This window comes from Oryzias latipes, chromosome 9 (assembly GCF_053564925.1).
Source record: "Oryzias latipes strain Hd-rR chromosome 9, Olatipes_Hd-rR_3.1".
In the NCBI taxonomy this organism is placed as follows: domain Eukaryota; kingdom Metazoa; phylum Chordata; class Actinopteri; order Beloniformes; family Adrianichthyidae; genus Oryzias; species Oryzias latipes.
Genome location: NC_136245.1, coordinates 24,536,567 through 24,550,532, shown reverse-complemented (window position 1 = coordinate 24,550,532; position 13,966 = coordinate 24,536,567). Strand labels below are relative to the sequence as shown.

Genomic DNA, 13,966 nt, shown 5'->3' with positions numbered 1-13,966 from the left:
AACTTCACTTTGTGGATTCATGTGTAGTTTGGGATATTTGGGATTTACAACTATTATTAAGCCCTTAATGCATTTTGGTTCAATGCATCAAATTACAATGGCTCTAAAATTACTTACATTTAGCATCTACATGAAAGCAAAAACAGTTTTTTTATAGCTGCAAATAAATTTAGGCATCAAGGAGTTAGATCCTTTTTTACTACAAAAGAATTAATCAAATGAAGCAAGAAAAAAAAAAAACAAATAAAAATGTATATTAGCACAAACTTTTGCTTCCAGTCCGCACTTCAGGACCTTTTGTTGTAAATTATTTAGAGCTATTGTAATTTGATGCATTGAACCAAAATGCATTAAGGGCTTAATAATAGTTGTAAATCCCAAATATCCCAAACTACACATGAATCCACAAAGTGAAGTTAACTTCAGAAAAATGTAAACACTTTTTAGCATTTTAAATTATGTATATAATAGAATACAAATGGTTGATCAAGCCACAGATTTTTATTTTTGTACAGGATTTCCATGCAAAAATGCAATTGTTTACTTTTGTCTTTTTACTTCTTAATGTCCTCTTTTTACACGGGGGCAACAGTTGATGTCATCTGAGAAGAAAAAAAAAAAAGTACAATTGTTGTTTTTTTAAGTTATATGGTTGTTTTTAGTCTGAACCCTTTGCAAAATTGCACACAAAATGAGATGAGAGGGAGCCCATTGTGTGAATGTCAATCTTTCTGATCTGATTACTGCTTCTGTGCTTTGTACTTGTTCTGGAAACATGTCTGACCCCTGTCCAACACAATTATGTTTCCAAATCATCTGCTTGTGTGAACATGTTTGTCAGGGATTCTGCTGTTTGATTTCTCAAAAAGACATGTCTGCGTGATTATGTGTCAACAAGCAATTAAACCACTGTTTAAGTTTTGCAGAAGTGCAAATCCTCTGGAAAAGTGATTAATTGCAATAGTTTTTTCGGTAATGTGTGTGAACTGTAGGTTCATTAGACTGTCAGCAACACTTTCTGTCTGGTTTTTTTTGTTTATTAAACTCATTTAAAAGGTAGTTCTAATATTTTGCTGTCATCTTTAGGCACTTTGACATGGACAAATGTCAACAAGTGGGGAAATTCCCTCATTTTCTTTCTTAAAATGTTTTTTTCTTACATTCCTTGAGTTTTTCTTCACTGTACTGTTACACCAGACTTTACTAAATACTTAAAAAATTCTCTTGCAGATGTAGAAAGCGAGTTTGAGGTTTGGAGAGAGGGGAAATGACATTTATGTTAAACAGAAATGCATGCTGTTCATTTTCTACCCACTTTTATAGATTTATATCGAAACATCTGCTGTGTGGTAAAAATTGTATTTTTCACAATATAACAATTATTTGGTTCGAACCAGTCAAAAATCTAAATCCAAAGAAAGGCCATTGAATCAAGAAAATAAATCCACAACAAATCATTGAACATTTTCCTGCACGACTTTTTTGGCACAGCTTCTCATCTTTGTGGCATTTAACGATCATAAGGAAAAATGCAAACTTCCGTTTTCAAATTGTGTAACCCAGTTATAGAAAGTATAACACTAAACTTGTGTAAAATTTAATTAATTTCCTTAATGCTTCAGAGTGTGTTTCATGGAATTCTATGACATCAAATGTTTTTTTCCCAGGAATCTTTTTTTTGATGTTACATTTGCAAAAAATAAATAGATGGAAATGGGTTGTAAAGACTGAAAAGAAAACATGACTGTCGTCTTTCAAAAAAAGGTTCATTAAACAAGAATAAATATTACCATAACGATTCCACCTTTGACACTTTTTACTTATTTTAGCCCTAATACGGTTCAACAGGTCTAATTTCTGTGTGATGTTTTAATGTATTTTATTTACCTTTCCAAATAAAGCTGATATTAACTGGTATTATTGCCTGTCAACAAAATATTTTGTTAGCTCTGCAAACACTCAAAGACTAACAGTAAAAATAGAAACACCAAAGCAAAATTAATTAAATGTATTTAAATTCGGTTAAATACAATGTTAGAACAGAATATATTGGTGACATAACCTAAAAAAAGGCTCAGTTTTGTTTCTTTAATATAGAAAAAGATAAAAAATACATAAAAGAAAAAAAATTTAATTAGATAGTTTTTTTGGGTCAAATTTAAGGTGTTTTTGAGGTCATGAGTCACCATAAATTTTAGTGCTTTCATAGCGATGAAATGTTTATTTTTTAAGTGCACAAACACCCAAAAAAAAGACAAAAAGAAATTCTGTTGTGCTCTTTTTGGCACCTAATACTTTAATAATAAAAGTTTTTTGAACTAGAAACATGGCTTTATTTCTCAAAAACGTAAACTAAAGCTCTAATTCTTTATGAAAGGACTGAGGGTGACACAAAGTCTTAAAATTCCCAAAGTGTCAGTCTTTGACGGCTCATTTTAATGTTCCTTCTCAATGGATGTGTGAAATTTACTTGTGTGAACAGTCCTCCTGCCCACGAAGAGGGAGCCATATGACCTTTTACTCATGCGCTTTTTTAATGACGAGTGTGTCATTTGCTGTTTCTATGACTGCATGCCTGTCTCACTCGCGCATATGTCAGAAATACGCAGCCCAACAGCTTCCTCTTTGTTCCGTGGGCAGACCATGTGTATCACTTTTGGTCAGTTTTAATGAGCCACATTCTTGGAACGTTGGACTGAAAGTCAAACCAGTTACCCTTTCTTGGCATCAGCAGGCCTGAGGAGAAGCGTTAAGCTCCTTGTTGGAGGAGAACTGAAAGTCAATAGGGACATCTACTGGCTAATTTACAAATCTACTCATCAGAAAAGCAAGAAAATGTGCAGTGAGTCATAGCTCTGCTTTGGCTAAATGCATTCAAAATCTTCTTTCTTTAAATGGTTAGATCTCAAAACTCTTAATTATGGGGTTTTCTGTTAAATCAAAGAGTTGAGGCACAAGTACACAAACTAATGATAAATTCGTTACACACAGAACAAGAAATTTTTACTTTTTACTAAATACCCCAGCAGTGCTTTTTGGGAATAAAATGCAGCAATTGCATAAAAGCATTACAATGTAGGGCAAACAAATAAAATAAAATCCAGAATATGTTAATTGGACATGCTTTGATTGGACATATCTTTTATACTATTAGAATAAAAATGAAAATTGAAAATACTTCTCAATTTTACGTGTGTAAATGAAATGATGTTTAATTATTTCTTTTGCAAATACATGTCATTGGCCATACCCAATTACTCATTATTTTTCAAATGTATTTTCAAAAATGACTGACACTTCTACTGCTATTGCGGTTCTTGTTTACCCGTATTCACTGTGCCAGACTGCAGTTGAAATGTTCTGGGGGTGCGAGTGCGCAGCAACCCCGCAGGCTGCTCTGGGTGAATCCTCCCCCAGCCGTCACGTTCCATGGCTCATACAACGTCACGCTGCAAAGCAAACACGACCTCACTCTGAATCATACTCATTATTATCATGCTTCAGCTTTACTCATCCTAGAGTAGTTTTGATGAATGAAAGATTCTGAAAAAACATACAGAAAACCCCCAAATACATAGATAAACACATATGGTCACCTGCTATAAAGTTGAGTACAGCATTGAAGGATTTCTGCACGACTGGTTACATTGGTGTTGTTGAACTCTGTGTTCAGTAAAAGTGGACAATCAGGGATGTATAACATACCTAAAACAGAGATAAAAATAAAATATGTCAATATCTCAAATCAAAACAGTTTCTGAAAATTTTCTAATACAAGTACAAGTATTTCAAACATATTCAGTATGTATGTTAAACATCAATGATCATCTCTGCGCAACATCGGAATATTTTCTATTCTGGTGGAGATGAAAACTGAAATGATGAGAAACTTAACCCATAATGATGGAGATAGTTAAACTATTTTTACTCAAGCTAACCAGAAAATAAGGTCACAGTTTCTAAATTAGTCACCAAAAAATGAGTAAATTAGTGAAGATCAGCCTCTAATAGCTAACATGTAGTTTCAGAGAAACTCAAAAGAATGCGGAAGACAATCTCTAGGGGACAAAAGTTATTGTACAATCCAGGGTTGGGTGTCAAACTTTTTGTTCATCCTCAACTAATTACGTTTATAAAGATTTTTATGATTTAAGCTGAAATAAGGTGGAACTTAATAAAACCTTAAGAGGAAGGAATTCCTACATTTAAAACAATCAGAAAAGGTGAGTTTTGTCTGACAAATACAAAAAAAAGCAAATCAACTAATAGATGTGATAGATGGTGTTATATTTTCAAAGTGAAAATCAATTTAATTTCAATTAATTTATAAAAACCCAGCCTTGCTAATTTATTTCTAATTTCTATTTTAAATGACTTTTAGTTCTGTTTTTGAAAAAAAAAAGATAAACACTAACAGGGATGTGACAGTACATCATTTTACCTCCCTTATAGAAAACAATGACACTGTATCTCTTGTAATGAACTCCTTCTTTGTGCCTGCTGCAAGATACTGTCTATATTGTTAAGTCTTGAAGAGTTTTATTTAGTTTAGTTTATGCAGATGCTTTGTGCTTAAACACCTTAGAGTAAAAGTAATAAAAAAAACCAAGCTAGTCCTTACAGAAAACAAACAGATGCCTAAACGGCATTTAAAAAACAGCACTGCAATTTAAAGACCAATTGAGCATATTTTAAATACTGGAAATAATAACACATTTTAATTTATATTTTCAGGGAAACATAGGTCTAATTATTTCATGAATGCCGTACACGCCATCTGTGTGAGAGCTGGAAACATCTCATTTGCTATAGAAAGTTGTTGATGTAGCTTCTTTTTTTTTTCAAGACTTGAGCTTTGAACCTTAGTTTGTGTGCTGCTTCTAAACCACAAACCTGCTTGACCAAAAAAAAAAACAAAAAACAAAAAAAAAAACAAGCTGAAACAACTCAAAGGAGAAAAAGCAGAATAATAACCTGCAATACAGGCTGTCATGAAGCAAGCAACACTGCCTGCAATCAGAGCTCTTAGTCCAACCCTGGAGATGTCAGATCTCTTGTTTGGAGCCATTGCAGCTGAAGAAAAAACATGGAAAATGGTTTTACAAATTAAATCAAACAAAATCTCAATTGCATGGAGTTTAACTAAAATTCTGCACAGATTATACATAGGTTTGACAGCCAATAAAGCTATCACACCCACATTTATGTTTTGTTGTGAAAATATATTTTTATGTTCCTAAAAATCGTGTTTTACACGTCAATGTAAGTTTTAGGCTGTTTTATTGTGGGTATGTCTATTTTAAAATATTTTTTTCAACAGTCTGATGATCAAAATACTTTTGCATAAATCCAATGATTTTTGTGGTTTTTTTTTGCAGTGTTTTTAGTAAACAGTTGTCTGTCTTTACTGTTCCAATTGCTGCACTACTCACTCAGTGCCCCGATAGACATCCCAAGGGAAGCAATATTCGAAAATCCACACAAAGCGTAGGTTGCAATCATTTCTGAGTGAACCTGAAGAACAAAAAAGATTTGATTTAACTGCTATTTACTCATTTCTGCAGGTCCTGAGGGAAACACACAGGGTGGGCATAAAAAAAAGACATAACAAGAATGCTCCTGCAGGGATTTAAACCATGGCATGTCCCTGTGAAGCACTAATTACAGCACATGCATAGAGAAGGAGAGATGTATTCCTCTAACAATTATAAATGTAAAACGTGACCAAAAGAAGACACAAAAGCTAAACCAAAAGGGGTGATAGGAGCAGACGATCTGACACCTAAATACACTGTGGATTATTAACTGAAATGAAGACTACCATGGAGGACACAATCTTCACATCAAGAGTGCCATTATTCAATCTTTACATCTGAAGAAAACAATAAACAAGCAAAACTACAACAATTAGGTGTTTGGTTCTTTTTCATTGACCTTTGAAGACTCAGTCCAATAAAAATCGCATTATTGGTGTTTTGAACATGTTTTTGTTGTGTTCTTCTCATGATGGAGGACATACTGTATAAAAAGAAAAATAAGAATTAAAATTGTATTTCTGACTGTTTCTTTATTCAAATTGTGTTGAATCAGGAGCAGAAGAAACTTTCAGTTTGAAAGATCTTGTACTAGTAAAACATAAAAACGACATTAGGTAAGTCACATTCTTCCCTGCTCCTCTCCATTCTGATGCATGTAAACAAATAGATACATGTACGTCTTTGTTTTCCTCGTTTGAGCAGGCATCTGGCTCAAAACTGTACAGCTTGATAGCTCCAAAACTGGTCATCATTTTGACGCACCGCTAATGTTAGCCTGGGGTTATGAGAGGCTGTAAGGGAAAATTTCTAAGGAATTACTGCTGCTCTGCAGAAAGTGTGATCAAGAAAATTACAGTTTTTTTTTTTGCCTAAAAACGGCATTATCATAATTAAAGACTGCTGGAAATGCTTTGGGACTGTAACTGTTGTATTTTAAAGCAGCACTGTTCAAATCTTTCATAACGGTTGTATACTGTCTGTCTTCTTTCAGTATCCCCAATGTATAGAACAATTTTGTTTTTGACTTCCACACCTTTATAAAAATATTTTTAAACAGTTATGTAGGCTATAGTGCCTTATTTTTCTTGGTCAATAGTTCATTTTTTATGTGCATACACACATGCATAAATTACTAAATAGACTCTACACATTCAAGAAAAAAACAGGTCACTTCACATAGGATCACGTCTTTATGCTAATATGCAAGATGAACTGTTTGATGACCAGGTAGCTGAATCTAGGGAGCATAATGTTCATTATCTCCTCATTATCTAAAGCTATTGAATTAAATTTCGACTGGAGGACCGAACAGAAAAAAATAAAGCTATATAACAATAACCACCCCTGTATATTCAAAGAAAGCCTTACAGTCAAAAACAATCTACACTTCCCATGATAGACAATAAAAATGTAAATGAGGCTTACAGAGATATACTGCTTAATGTTATTCACGTATTCCGGCCCGCCTGCCTCCCTCCTCTTTATGAACTCTGACAGCCTCTGATAAGCCACAAACTCGTTGAGGAATGTCTTTAACCCAATCAGTTCAGCAACAAGGAAGCTGTCATCCCAGGAAACACCCATCATGAAGGACAAGGGCATGAACACATAGGAGCAGATGAGCTGATGAGACAAAAAAAATGAGAGTCATGCCAGAAATGTCAAGAAAACTGTCTGCATCGTAAGTATTGCAGGCTGTGTTTGTAGTCAGAAACCCTCACCGAGAAGCTGAGCTGAGGATAATCGAACAACCCACCCAGCCAGGAAAGGATGCAGTCTAAAAAGGCCAGCAGTGCCAGGAAGGCAATGATGTTTGTTATGATGCTCCCTACCAAACGAACAGTACGAGATGCACCTTGAGACGCTGCTTCTAACAAGTTTTTGTTCTCTCTGAGAAGACACAGCGACACCTTTCAGCAATTTAAATGACAGTCTTTTTAAAACAACTGAGTGTCATCTGCATACAAACATGTATGAGTTCTGAAATATAATGCAAATTTCACTGAGTTATTTAATGTCAGCAATTCTCTGACTTACTAATTAGCTTGGTTTTTATGAAAACATCTAAACTCTATCATCAGAAAATTTGCCAAATAAGTACTTTCTAAGGGTACTGATCTTGATTGTATGTACCGTAGTTAAGAGTTTGCCGGATTTTGTGCTGTACTTTGTTGTGTGCATGACACACATAATGCATTTGCATTTTTTGACATGACTATGAAAGATAGTAGTTGTTTTTCAAATAGTTTAGTGTTGGGGATTAATATTGTTTATAACGTTTATTAAAAACAATGAAATATGCTGTAATACAAACTGACAATAGACTAGTTAAGTTGGACAATGAAGTAAAAAAAAAGTTTAGGCTTATTTTATGAAAATATAAACTTTTGCTAAGTATAAAAGCTGTAAAATATTGTGATATATTTGGCTTTTAAGTCAAAGAGGAAATGGTTTGCTTTGACACTATCCTCTGAAAGATTCACTGGTGGTTTTGATCTTTCTTACCCATTAATGAGTTTGAGGTCCTTGATAGAAATCAAAACAGTCTTGTTTCTTTCAGGCCAGAATGTCTTGGCAATAGCCAAAGAGGCTGGAGCAGACATGAGAGATGCGGTCAACAAATGTGTTGCATCAACCTTAAAAACAAAGAAAAAAATAAATGTGACCTTTGCTATAATGAATTAATTAAAAAACTGCAAACGTCTCATCACATCAGATGTTTTATAGGTAAAGTAATCAGGTTAGATCAAATTTTTCTACGATTTTAGGACATTGAATATTATTTTATTTTTTTGGTGATTTAAAGAGCTAAGATGAAGGACAATATGTATATATTTGTTTTTTGGTCCCAAAGATAAAAATACGAGTGCAATTGTCTTCATTTTACCATTTGGTTAAACGTAAAATACTGACAATCCAAGTCACTATTGAGTTTGGCCATTAAGAAAAAACCTGGTTGTGACAGAAAAACTAAAATAAACAACAATCAACAAGACGTTTTTGGTTTAAGACCAAATCCTTCAAGTCAAATGGCATGTTCCTGTTAATTAATAAACATTTTATTCTTCTGGCAGTTGTGAGAATTTATTTTCCTTCTTTTAATTTGCTTCTAAATATAAATTGCTTCCTCATGGCTACATACTTACCCCCAATGAGATATAAGCTCCCAAAATGGTGCCGGAGATGCTGGCAAAGCCTCCAGTCATCACAGCATGAATCTCTGAGACAGTCAGTTCACTGATATACGGGCGAATCAGGAGAGGCGAGTCCGTCTGATGAACAGGCAAGGAAGCCAGCTTGAAACCCCAAATTATCAGTAACTAGTGTTTTGAATTACAGATGCTTACCAGCCCCAGAAATATGTTTCCAGCTGCGGCCATTGACTCTGTTGGAGACGTTCCCATGGTAACCTGCATCACAAATCCAATCTGCAGAAGGAAAATTACATTAGCACAAGACGTCAATGAGAAATAGTGAGTGTAGAGATTATGAAACAAAAAAACTCTAATAATTTAAATTTTTACCAATTTCACAAAAGTTAAAACATTTTTTTATAAATTTTTTTGTACTTGTTTTTTCTTACCTTGCAAATCAGCCAAGACATGAAGCCAACATAGTAAAGGATGGAAATGACAGAGCTCAGAAAAACCAATATGGGCATCACCTGCAGAAAAAAACATTTAAATAAAATTAAATACCCCAAATCCAAGTCCTGTTGTGAAAATTAGATGTCAGGAAAAGCAAAAGATAAGAAACAAAAAATGATCAAATAAATCACAGGCTTCAACAATTAAAAGTGTACCAAATATGCTCGTGTTTGTTATGTTGTGTTGCTGTCATACCCTGAAGACAAAAAAGTGGTCTGTGTAATTGTCACCAAAGACAAATTGTGATCCAACATCTGTGAATGACAAAAACATCTGCAGAGAAGATTTTTTTTAGAGGCATTGTTAAAAATTGAACATTTTAAATCCTCTCTGCACGAGTGCATGCACACCTCTACTTTGTTTCCAACCCAAGTTAATGCTTGTAAACCAAACTCAGTCCTAAGGGTAAGCAGACCAAAGATAAACTGTAGTCCAATCCCACTGAGCAAAGTTCGCCACGACCACTGCAACAACAACATTGAATTAAAATTCATATAAAAAACAAAAACCATGGTGCAAATCTTACCTTGAATGGGTGTTTGGAGAAAACCATCATTGAAAAGACAAGAAACAGCAAACCACCAAAGGACAACAACTGTCTGGTGCCCCGCTGGGCCGTGTCAAGGACGAGCCAACAAACCACAGCTGCCAGAAGCAACACATACAGGATCCTATGCAACGCAGACATAAAAATTGGAGTGAAAAGGACATTTATTTGAGAGATTCTAAAGTCAGATTGGAAGTGTGGTTTAGAAGGACTTTATTTTAAACCCGAAGACTATTTGTAAAAAGAGAAAAGAAACCAATAAGTAAAATAAATATCAAAAAAGTCAATTAAGTTTTATGATCAATGTATTTAGCCGTAATACAAGTTTTAATACCCCTCCGCCCTGTTTTATATCAATGGCTAAAGTGAAACAAATATTATAAACTGTCTTTGTTTCCCACAAATCAAATTAATTTGGCATAAATACAATTAATTCAAGATCTACACGGAGAACATTTGTTAATAGCTTTTTTGTGGGTGAAAAACTGCATATTTATTCTTGTCAAAATATCTTAATGTCACTCTGGTTCCTTGATTTTTTTTATTTTTATATATAGATGTTTTTATGCACTCAACTGAAAGACACTGGTTTTGTTTTCGACTTTGCTTTGCTTTTGATCCCTCTAATCTGTACTGTTTTCCCTCAAAGCTTTTGTCATTTCTTTTTTTATTTTTTCAAAGTTGAAGAACATTCTTGTTGCTAGGAGACAGAAAAATTCTCAAGTTGTCCAAAATCGTGTTCCATGTCATTTACTTCAAATCAACCAGGAGTGTTTTTCAGTGGTTCATTCTGTCATGATGTGATAAGATGAATTGGATGAATATGATGTGTCTCATTTCTCACCATCTGAACCAAACCCAATTTCTTTTGAGAATGTTTTTGACTGGAGCAAGAACCTCCCACACCTGGTCGCCATACCGCTCCATCATCCAATCCCAAACCAGGAAGAATATGGTTACCAAGGAGATGACCAGCAGCCCCACAGCACGATGAAACTTCACAATACATGCTGCAGTAACCATGGCAACAAAGCCTAAAGCAAATATGTAATTAATAACTATTACATCTATAGCCCTATATTCCTTTATAATAGTGATCATTTTATTATATGACTTTTTGACACATAGATTGAAAGTATTAAAACAGATAAAAGGATGTGGATAATTTGCATTTTTAAATGATTACTTTTCCATAGTCTCACTTATTCAATTTGAAGTAAATGAGGTAACACTTATTTTGTTGATGTATTTGCCTGTTACAACGTTTATCTGCTTTAGAATGGAGAGACAAATAAATTATAGTAAAACTTAAGAAAGCTAATATTTTCTCTTAGTACCAAAACATTAAGTTGACATCTTAAGGCTTGCAGACAGAGACAACCAGTCCTTCTTCTTAAGTTATATTTTAACGAATATCAAACCTGCTGCTAAAACCAGGTTCATGATCAGTCGAACCTGGCTTTTGTGCCTTGCCCAAAAGCTCTGAAGTCCTTTAAGTTTCTTCTCAAGGAAGCTGATCTCACAAAGGACACACAATAAGGTGGAGATGGAAAAGAGAAATGTAATACACATTAGCTCAGATTAGTGTATAATCAGAAAATTGAGTTCGAACAAAAGAATATTTAAATGCAAATAAATAAGAAAGCCTGTCAACTTTTTGTTGTTGTCTGTCATGCCGGATGTATGGGTTGTGGTTCCTGGGCCACATTCCACATTGATGTTTATATGGTTCTGTTAACACACAAACAGGAACTAGGTTATACTACACATTTAGACAATAACACATTAACAGAATCTCTACAAGATCCAGTTAAACAATATTTCATCATTAGTGAATACTTTGGTAACACCAGTGATATTTTATACTGTGCTCAAAGGTAAATGACAAAAACACTGCAATCTGAAATGTTCCTACCTCCATTTCAAAAGCCCCGTTATCGTTTCCTTGTTTCACATTTTGCTTTTCTGATGCACTTAGTTCCATTTTCTCCTTTGCTGATGTTCAGATACTGGCTGGACAATTAAGAGATTTTTTAAAGGTCCACCTGTCCTGCAGTTTTTATTTACTTTCCCTCCCTCCCTCAAACACTTTTTTCTTGTCTTGCTTATAACCTAATTTTGTTGTGTTATTATGCTATCATCAGATACAAGATAAGACCAGAAACCACTCACCTGCACATTAACCCCGGTTCAACAGGTCCACCTGTAAAATAGAGGTGGACTTTCCCAATCTTAGTAGGCGACGGATTTTCTGAGCGTCCAATATATTCTTGGTAGAAAAACATAATTAAAAAACATTTTTTAAACGTATTATTACTTATCATGCTGTGTTAACTGTGAGTAAATTTTCCTTGTTTCTTTTTACTATTTGTTTCTATGTGTACAATTTAAGATTCAACACCCCTATTCATGACACAATGGATCAGTCTACAACTGAATCAGAAGAGGTAATTTGAAGAGACCAAAGTTAATGTGTCCAAAAACAAGGAAAGAAAAAAGAAAAAAGATCAAATTCTCAAAGGAAACTAATGACATTTTGGCAATGCACAAGTGACAAAGCATAGTTTGAACTTAATGCTTGTTGTTTTTTATTTTGTGCTCGTTAATCTTGATTACTCGTTGATTATAAAGCAAGCTGGTCATTTATCATTTTAAAATGAGGTGTTGAAATTATATTTAAATGCGGATTTTGCAAATAAAAACAACAACAAAAAACTAGTTTTTTTTAATAGCTAGTTGTTTAATAGATAAATGTACAAAAAAATATGAGATTAAAAGCATGGGAATCCATGCTTTACCTCCCTATGGAGCCCATATTTATTAATTTTGTAAAACTACAAAGATGAATACAATCTACTCCACCATTGCCGCTGCAAAATCTGCTTTTAACTCTGCTTTTGGTTTCTTTCTTTTTATGTTTTCATCTTGAGAAAAAAAAAAGCAATTAAGAATAAAATACAATCTCAGAACATGTAACTGTTACATTTATACACCTTGAGGGCAAGCAATATAGTTTTTCAAGCAGGTGCTTTTTTAGCTTCAACAAAATGGACAATACAGAGGATTTACAGAGGAAGCTTTTCATTCATTGTAAGAGTTTTTCTGTAGCCACTAGAGAGCAGTAGAATACAATTATTTAAAAAAACTTTCATGATTTCGTGTCCTTCAAGTCCACATGAAAATCTTGTTCATGGAGTTCAGAGCTTTAAAAACGGCTGATTTTACATCATCCCTAACAGAAGTATAATGTTTAGCAGTTGAAATATTAAGCCTGTGATATTTTCGTTTTTAAATTGAACAAGCTCATATTCCTCTGTTCTACTTAAAAAGGCAATACTCCACGAGTGCCTAAAATATAATTTAAAGGTTTTAAAATGGGAGGAAGAGTCGATCTTCTTTGAGTTGGATCACATCCTAAAAGCATTATGCATGTAGAAACCAGGACAGGAAAAGAAACAAATTAATACCATGGAAACTTCTGGAAGAATGACATCTCCTTATTTAAGTGATCCAGAACTGCAATTTCAAAGAAAAGAACCAAATTCTTTAGACAGAATTCATATTTTTACTCAAACTACAACACATTTGCAAACTTTAGTGAAATAGCTTAGACTAAAACGTTCAAACATTCATAACTGTTTGCACCCTACCACAGCAGGTAGGGCGGTTGACCTCTGATCGGAAGATTGCGGGTTCAGTTTCCGCCTTGCCCGACCATGTGTCGAAGTGTCCTTGGGCAAGACACTGTACCCCACCTTGGCTCTGGTGGAAGGTTGGCGCCAGTGTTCGGCAGCGCAGCTGCCACCAGTGTGTGAATGTGAATGGGTGAAAGGATCTATAACTGTAAAGCTTACTGGGCCTTGTAGGAAGGTAGAAAAAGTGCTATACTAGGACACGCCATTTACCATTTACACAGGGTTAAAACTACATCAAAACAAATCACAATATAATTAATTTCAAAGGTAATTTTACTGTCGTAGAATGTAGTCTGATTGTGGTCTAAACATATTACTAATTCAGCTCAAAAACTAAACTGATTTAAGTTTAACAAGCTGTAAACAAGGATATAATAAACAGGGAAAAACTTTGGGGAAAGAAAGTATTTGTCAGTCCCTGATACTGTGAGTTTCCCCACTTAGAAAGAGGTCTAAGGTTCATCACAGAGATACAGAATGTGAAAATAGAACCCAGGACATCACATTCTGTGATAAAAAATGTATTTGTGCAGAAAGTAA

At 34.2% G+C, this 13,966-nt stretch overlaps 1 protein-coding gene across 3 annotated transcripts; it reads right to left on the bottom strand.

The window, feature by feature from the left end:
- Positions 1-482: 482 nt before the first annotated feature.
- On the bottom strand, positions 483-11,884 carry LOC101171996 (solute carrier family 28 member 3). Of its 3 annotated transcripts, none has more exons than XM_078953089.1 (18): positions 11,647-11,884; positions 11,386-11,462; positions 11,153-11,244; positions 10,576-10,765; positions 9,711-9,855; positions 9,535-9,648; positions 9,380-9,457; positions 9,121-9,201; positions 8,885-8,965; positions 8,684-8,809; positions 8,043-8,173; positions 7,259-7,427; positions 6,963-7,160; positions 5,433-5,514; positions 4,975-5,073; positions 3,597-3,705; positions 3,326-3,449; positions 483-602 (listed from the first exon to the last, which is right to left on the bottom strand). In XM_078953089.1, the coding sequence occupies exons 1-17, from the start codon at positions 11,713-11,715 to the stop codon at positions 3,332-3,334; spliced, it is 1,959 nt and encodes a 652-aa protein (XP_078809215.1). In that variant the 5' UTR covers positions 11,716-11,884; the 3' UTR covers positions 483-602; positions 3,326-3,331. The 3 variants fall into 3 exon arrangements, 2 of the variants coding, with proteins under 2 accessions (XP_078809215.1, XP_078809214.1); XR_013658169.1 differs by lacking the exon at positions 483-602 and adding an exon at positions 5,935-6,018 and having other exon boundaries at positions 11,647-11,851; XM_078953088.1 differs by lacking the exon at positions 483-602 and having other exon boundaries at positions 1,016-3,449.
- Positions 11,885-13,966: the final 2,082 nt, after the last annotated feature.